General features: G+C 36.9%; 1 protein-coding gene across 7 annotated transcripts in view; it reads right to left on the bottom strand.

The window, feature by feature from the left end:
• LOC140945872 (uncharacterized) overlaps positions 1-8,070 on the bottom strand; it is an 8,475-nt gene extending 405 nt beyond the window's left edge. For 2 of the 7 annotated variants that reach the window (XR_012166768.1, XM_073394925.1), the window contains exons 1-9: positions 6,788-8,070; positions 6,312-6,545; positions 5,795-6,034; positions 5,542-5,629; positions 4,817-5,159; positions 3,526-3,661; positions 2,819-3,010; positions 1,742-2,195; positions 1-1,159 (exon numbers count right to left, since the gene is read on the bottom strand). The exon at positions 1-1,159 is cut by the window's left edge. Coding sequence is in view for 6 of the 7 variants with exons in the window: in XM_073394925.1 (XP_073251026.1) it covers positions 138-1,159; positions 1,742-2,195; positions 2,819-3,010; positions 3,526-3,661; positions 4,817-5,159; positions 5,542-5,629; positions 5,795-6,034; positions 6,312-6,485 (2,649 nt within the window). In the remaining variant the exon portion in view is untranslated. The remainder of the gene's footprint in view (positions 1,160-1,741; positions 2,196-2,818; positions 3,011-3,525; positions 3,662-4,816; positions 5,160-5,541; positions 5,630-5,794; positions 6,035-6,311; positions 6,546-6,787) is intronic. The other 5 variants (XM_073394926.1, XM_073394928.1, XM_073394929.1 and 2 more) reach the window with 5 other exon arrangements.
• Between the last annotated feature and the right edge of the window lie 191 nt (positions 8,071-8,261).

Raw genomic sequence — 8,261 nt, 5'->3', positions numbered from 1 at the left:
CTTATTGGTTGGTTGATTGCCAAGCTAACAGGAAGTCAGGCACATTGTAATTTCTGTTTGTTGCATACTAATAGCCTGAGCATTGTCACAATTTATATTGTCCTTATGAAATAACTGAGGCAAAGCACTTTGATACATTAATCATCCACATCATCTTCTTCTGGTGTGTTTTCATCACCATCATTCAATTCATTCTCCTCATCATTGTCTTCCTCATTGCAGTCATGGACACCAGAAAAAAGCTTGCGCTTGTGGTTTGTCAGCCAGGTGTTAAGCAGTGCTACATCCAACTGGTCAAGAGGACTCTTTGTTAGATTTGGAAATGATTGAAGTGTTCTACCTTTTTGGTACTGAAAAGGTCTAGCCTGTTGCACAATAGTTAACATTGCTTTGACATCTTGCGTGGTACAAGCATGAGTGTGCTTGGTTGACTCTGGGTGTATGCCACACTCATCGTCATACTGGGTGCAACATTCTTTAAGACCATATGCTGCAGCAGAACATCTTTGGACAGCTTTCAGCGTTTTGTTTCCACACAGTCCCCTAAGAGAGACCTTGTTGTCTCCAACCAGGTGTTCCATTTTTAAATCATTTGCGTAATTGGATCCTTCTCCTCCCTTTGGATTTACAAACTGGCCATGTAACACTCTATGGGCAATCTTCTCTGTGTATAAACCCTTGACACAAGTTATGAACCGCATTGCCTCAAAGGCATATTTTTTCCCTCTCGGCCTACTTCTAAAATACAACAGAAGCATCTTCCAGTTAATTAGGCTGCGCTCTCCATCTCCCTCACCCTCTGTATCATTAAGCTGCATGAGCATCATTCCCAGTTGAATTACCTGCAACCCATAATTGAGATAGCGATCTTCCTCACTGCCAGGAGGGATGTCAGAAATGTTACTGTTGAGGTTACTATTGGATGTCTGTGATGTTTCTACAGTTCCCATTGTTGGAAACCTGTACACTGCAAGCAGATCTGTGGGCCAAAACACAACATTGCCAGGTGCAAGTATAGCAGAGGCACATTCCTCAATAGATGCTACAAAGACAGGAACATGCTTCTCTGGCACAGAAATGTGGGCATCAACTTCAACAACTTTTCCAACTGCTAGAACTTTGTAATCTTCAGATTTTTGCAGCAAAATGACAACAGATCCTGCGGAATAATGACCATAAAAATATGAATTTTACTTGACATATAAATAACGTTGCAAAACACTATTTTCACTTGACTAATCCAGTCCAGTGAAGTAGATTTTGAGGTGAGCTGTCCATTTACAAGATCAGAGCTGTATTTTGTAAAGACAGAAAGATAGTCGTAATTATTATTCTTACTAACAGAGCTTAATAATAACTAGGGGTGCCCAACGTGCAAAGAAAGTCGCTTTTGATAGCCCATGGCTCGTGGATTTTGCTATCGGGCAAGTGAATTCTTTTCTTAACTTGCCTGATGGGCAAGTGAAATTTTTAGGAGAATTCAAATTACAGAACTGTTATCAGTCGATCGATCCTGCTCATCAAAATATATTTTTGGGCTATAGTTAAAATGACTCTTGTGCAAGTACATGTTCTATTTAACTACAGCTTGCCTGAATGGCAAACCACAAAACTGACTTTCTTTGCACCCTGGTGCCTTATACCAATATTTGAAAATTTTAATAGAAATAATGTAGTTTAATACATCATTTTCACACACACAGCATTGTACTGTATGTTAAAGTATTGATAATAGACATACCAGAAGAGTATGGTTGCTGAGCAGGGGATGAAATTGCAGTCATCTCATCATCATTGCCAGCAGATCTCCTTTGGTTTTCTTTCTGTTGGCATTGTTGTTCTAGCTGCTCCCGCCAGGCTCTTTCAATATCAAACTCTGTCAACACGTACTCATCAACAAACTTGCCAATTTGAATTTGCAGGCTTTCCCACTGGACTGCTGAATTTCTCTCCTTTGCAATAGAGCTTACCCATGATGGAGAGGTAGCAGTGTCTGTTGTCCCTGCCCATGCCATGAATGCTGCACAAATGTAAGCCTTTGTTGCTGACAACATCAGTGACTCACAACTTGAGTAGTTGTCTTGAACCCTTGGTGGCACATTAACAAGTCCAAAATTTTGCCTAAAGTAATACAAGGTGCCAATGTCTCTTCTACCACTTGCAGGAGTTGGCTTGTAAAGTTGCTCCCAGATATACTATAAAAAGAATAAGCAATGTTTATTAATTGTCTACTTGATTTATATGTGAACTCTGTCTGACTAATATCTGTTGTTTATATAGTTGAAAGGAAATTCAGGTTGCTTTCAACCTAGACTGCATGTTGAATTTCTTTAGTTTTTAAATTATAGAAATTTTAATTTAGGGTGAGAATGTTTTTTGACCTTAATGACAATTCAATTTTGGACATGGAAAACCTTGGACCTTGCACAGCTGGAAGACTGCCAGCTTGTCAAGTGGGAGGTTGTGAGTTCAAACCTCTACCAGGCTAATGCTCAGATTCGACATATAACTATGGAAAAAGTGCTGCCTTGGCCTCTGGAAATGAGATTGTGTTAAAAGCAAATTATTTAAATCTTGAAAGAGTACCACCTGCATGCATTCTGAGCAGATAACTGAAGATAAAGAAATATTTTTTAAATATTTTGAATAGCTGTCCCTTGGACCCATCCTGCTATTTTCATTTTTGATTGGGAATAAAGTTACTTAGTCATTAACTTAAGTATCTTTTTACCAAACATTGGCAAAACCAGAAAAAAAAAGCACAAGACAATGTTTAAAATAAAGAATAATCAGATTATGTAATAATTAAAAAACTAACCCCTAGAAAGGATTGTTTTGCATGCCAAAGTGCAGGCGTCTCAACAATACTTTCAAATCTCTCTGCAGCACTGTCACACCCAAGTCTAGTCTTTTTGGCCCCAGTAATTCTTTCTCGTCCAAGGAGGTCTCCTCCCAGTGGCACTTTAACATTCTTGAGTACTTCATCTGCATTAACTGGCATGTCTTGGTTCTGTTAAGAACAATTCGCGAATCTTTGCTGACATCATTATTTGCATTTTTGCTCATTAGCATGAGAGTTTACCCATAGAAAATGTCAGTGTATGTAAAAGCTATGTTCAAAAGTTGAAAGAGCTGGATATTCTGAGCAGTTTGTGCAATTTTCAGCTCTTTGCAATAAGACGTAACAAAGGAAATAGCCATCAAAAACTGCAAAATTTCTGGGTGGCAAAACACTATGAGCTCATACATTCCTTGCAAAATTTCAAGTTTTTCTCCAAAACTATTTGGTACATCAGGTTCAAATCTTCAAAGACAAGTGAAATTGTTATGCTCTTTCAATACTCAGCGATTATATTTTAATAGTTTGATCAGGGAATGAAAGGCATATGTTTGCCATTTATATTTATTGAATTTTAATGATATATGACCCAGCATTGAAGTCCTTGTGGTGACATTTGATGATTTTCTATCTTGTATCCTGTAATTTATGATTTGACTTTGAAAAAATTAATAAATAATGATTACCTGTGGCTTGTAGATATCAACCAGTAGCTTTTGAACATATTCAAGATATTGGCAAACATCTGCATGCTTGGATTGATTGTAAGGTACCACTGGTAGTCCAATAATGACAGACTTTTTGTTCATGAATTCAGAGTACCTGAACACAATATACCAAAGCTCTTTTAATTTAAGTTAAATATCATTATCTTATCTAAAATAAATAACAAATAGACCACACCTAGCACATGACAAACTCTTGTATACCATCATTAAAGGAGCAAATTAAGTATAGTCTACCTACCAAGAAACTTGATATCAGAGCTTTCGCATGCGTGAAGCGCGCGCAGCGGAACACCATGGGTAAAAAAATGTGGTAAACTACCCATTCAAAAAAACACGACCGTACACCGACTGACCGACCAACCATCCGTCCGCACTACAGGCATGCATTTCAATTTAAAATAATTCAATCAACAGGTATGACAACCCAAATGCAACTCAAGGTTTTATTTGGAAAGAATCGCATGACTGCCCGGACTTTTAGAAAGAAAAAACAACAACAAAAAGTGGTGTCTTTTTCGATGTTATTTTTGATATTTACACTCATGTGGATAACAGAGAAAGAGCTAGAGCGAGTGATTGAAAACAAAAGAGACAAATTTTATAGGAAGGAAAACATGAAAATTCAAAGTGGCTGTGAGAATGAGAAATGCTAGCGGCCAGCAAGGTGAAAATGAGTGGCAGTGAAAAATTAAAGCAATCATGCATGAACACAGGAGACAAAATATTGGGTAAGCACATATATGACAATTTCTCCATAAAAATAATGTGTAACTAGGAAGTTTGACGTTTTAGTCCTACAAAACAGCATTGTAGTTGTGCAAAACAACGGCAAAGAAAGCCAAAAAGCGTGCTGCATGTGCAAATTTGTGTTTTTGCTAATTAGAAAAAAAGTGTGCTGCACATGCAATTTGTTTCTTTGCTAATTAGATCTATTGATCTTGATGCCATTTTCATTGCCCTCCCCATTTAGCATTACATGATTTAATTTTTTTTTGTTTACGTCAAGTATTATTAACCAGAGCTTCGCTTTTAGCCCTGGCTAAATCTATAATATTATATATTAATACTGCAAGGCATTGTCTTGACCATTTCCTTTTTATGCTTGAGGAACAAAGGGAAATCAAAGATGTCTATGGCCAAGAGTAAGACGGCAGACCAGTGTGGGATTGTATAACCTTTTTGGGCTTGTTTGGCTTTTTTAAAACTAAATACATGTATAGCATATCATAATTAATTATAGTTATCCTACCTGTGTTGGATATGCTTTGGTATGGCAGATTTGAGAGGCTCCATGAATTCAAAGAATTCAGCAAGAATACGGGCCACTAAGACGATGAAATCACTTCGCAACTTCTCAAGTTCACTTTGACACAGGAGGTACTCAATATTCTCAAATCGTGTGCCATCAGATATAGGTTTGGAATCATCAAGGTGATCAGAGGGTACTCTGTCGAATGTTACATAATGAGCAATCCAATGCATATCTGAGTGGCGGTGATTCTGCAGTATGATGTTAACCAATACCTTGAAGTCCAGATTATCAAAGAATAACCTGGGTACACATCCAGCTGACACATGCCTTCTTATAGTAACTGTTAATTCAAAAAATGAAGAACAAAGAGTTTTAATTGAACTTCTTTTAGACAGCTTATGAAGTTCTATGCATAATTGTATAGACCTAGATTGAAATATTAAAAAGGAAGAAAATAATTAGTTTCATTATTAACTTTTCTTTAAGGACTGATCCTTGCCACTTGACAGATTCTCTCCTTTTTAACACACAATACATTTTAATTACAGATTTTTTTTGAATTGTTCCAGAGTTTCTAAAGTAAAACATGTATTCAAATTGTTTACTTTATTTTCAAATTTAAGACTGACTTACTAGCATATAGTAAATAATGAAAAACTAGTAACATGTAAATTCAAGAGGGTTAATTATTATTATTTAACATATTTAATATGTTCATCTACCTGTTAAGTCAGACCCAATGTCATCCATGATGCCCCTGTAGGTTTCCCTGGTCATTGTTACACCTGCTCTGTTAAGCCTCTTCATTGTCTGCAGAATATTAAAATACAAATTACCAGATCTGCATTTGTCTTTGGCAAGATTCACTACAGATAAAATTTAACCAATCAAAAATAAACTGTAATGCTCCCTAAAGCCCCGGTATGGCTGCAATAATGCACATGAAAGCAGAGTTAATTGTGATACATTAAATACCCTTTCAGTGGCATGTCCAGTACTGAGCAATATACTGTTCATCTTCTGTATCAAGCTTAGTTCTTTCCACCGGGTAAACATTAGTATGCCATATGCAGTACAAAGTGGGGCAATCTGCTTTGCACTGTCTTCATGAGCTGTGACATTTGGAATTGCTACAGCAGCTAGGACATCCAGTACATCAGGTACACGCTCCTTCATTTCTGTGATAACCTTTTCCCAGGAGAAATTCTTCAACTCCTGTTTAGAAATCAATTTGAATTAGATTAACAGTCAGTTTTTTCTAGAACATAGAATTATACATTTGTATGTTATCATGTTATTTCCCTTAATTAAAAAATGCATCATAATTTATTTATTTTTTATTTAGGGTTCCAAAAGATTATTTTGATTAAATTTCAATTTCAATTGAATTTTAAATTTTATTGGTTATAAAAAAATTTCAATACCTGAGTGCATTTTACTTTCTACACTAGCCCTTAACCATAAGGTTGTTAGTAATTACCCCTGTAATTACCTTATGCTTGGAAGGTGGAGTACGAAGTACAGATGAATTCTCAGCACTCCTGTTGCAAAGTTTCTGACACTGTTCATTCACATCGTTCAAGAACAAACACTTAACTGCATTTCTTAAAGGTCGGCATTGCATGATTATCTCAGCAATCTGATGGGTTGTGCATCCAGTCAACATCAGTGTGGCCAACGTGTCAACAGTTTTGGTTCCTTCCTCCAAAAGTGGCTCATCTTTGAGCTAATATAAATTTTAAAAAGCCAGAAAGAAAAATATATTAAAGTTAATTTCTCTATTAAGTTTATCATTTATTTAGTTAGTTAGTTTCTTTTTGGGTGAAGGGCAGTCAAGATTGAGTTCCATAAAATTACAGACATTCAGTAACTGTTTATTGCCTTTATCTATAAGGAATGTATTACACATAATTTGATACCACTTTTTACTTGATTAAAAAAGAAAAGTAGAGCTTACTGGTTACTTACATTTTTGGCTTGAATGTTTACTTCAAACACAACAGGATGGTCTCTAAATTAAGGTCATCTGAAACTCAACAACTCAACCATTATGCAATTAGATTATACAAGAGAGTTAAAAAAAAAAACATTTAAGTACAACCCAACAAGCATTTTTTTATATTATTTATTATAATTCAAGTTAATAATCTATATTATAATTGCTTTATAAATACAGATAAGTATCTCTTTGACAGCTAATGTAAGCCACTTAGCATGACATAAGCTTGATTAAAAATTAGGGTACATTATTTTGTAGTCTCGTACAGAGATCAGGATGCAATTTCTCCTCACCTTGCATGTATCAGTATCATGTATCACGTATCATGCATGTGAGAAAAAAATTATATACGGTATATATACCATGGCAAATATTGCTTTTCAGCTTGAGAATATTAAACACGTTGGAAAAACAGTAAGGAAAATGTTAATTTTGATATCACAACTTGAAGGGCCTAGCAGCCAAGAACTAATCTAACTTTATACGTAATGGTGTACAGGTATTGAATTTAGCGAATATAAAATACCAATGGGTTCAGCAAACCAGACTCAGAGAGGATTTCTTCTTGTTTTGATAGCGTTGAGGGCTCTGGTGAGGATTTAACTCTCTTTGCAGGCTTTCGTTTTTTCCCGTCGCGTTCTGATGAAGGTGCAGGAAGTATTGGCCGTGGTCGAGTTTTCGAAGGTTTGTCCATGTGCATCTGAAAAAGCGATCCGCTGTGGGGCTCTGTACATGTAGCAGGTGCGTCTTCGTAAGTTCTGCTCTTCTTTAGGTCACGTCTCGTTTGCGGGGATCTTCCCGATGGACTCTCTGCCGTTGTTTTCCCTCTTTTGACACGTAAAACTGACTCTTGTTGTTGCTTCGAAAACGCTATTTTTCTAAAAAATTCCTGGAACTTCACCACTTTATGGTAACAACATCTACAGATATATGACGGGAGACCATCGTTTAACGCAACTTTTAACTCAAAGAACCTTTCCAGAACCGAAGGAATGTTTTCTTGTGATGCCTTTGCACCAAATAAATCTAAAGGATGATTCTTCACAACTATGTTTTCGTTGCAGGTTCGACAAACCCGGGTTGCTGCTTTAGTCGGTGTTTTCGGAGGTTCTGCCATGTTGTGGGTTATGTGGACTTCCGGTTGTTACGCTTTTGTCTTTCAACAGCCAATAGGAATTGGTCCTGAAACCCGATTGGCCAGGGGTCCCGATTTTTCCAGCGCATGACAAAAGGGACCCCTGGGGACGAGGTTGGGTTTGCCCTCTTCTTTCCTCTCCCGCCCTGTTGCGCAAGGGGAATAGGTTAAAGCTTTCGGTGCATCGAATTCTGGGATCGTTCGCAAGTGGTTATGATTGGTCGATGGTATTCAAGGCAAACCAATCATAGCAAACGCTTGTCCACCAAAACGATCCCAAAAATCGTTGCGCGGAAAGCTTGTACCCA

Source organism: Porites lutea, chromosome 8, assembly GCF_958299795.1.
Source record: "Porites lutea chromosome 8, jaPorLute2.1, whole genome shotgun sequence".
NCBI lineage: Eukaryota > Metazoa > Cnidaria > Anthozoa > Scleractinia > Poritidae > Porites > Porites lutea.
This window is presented reverse-complemented; position numbering and strand designations above follow the sequence as displayed.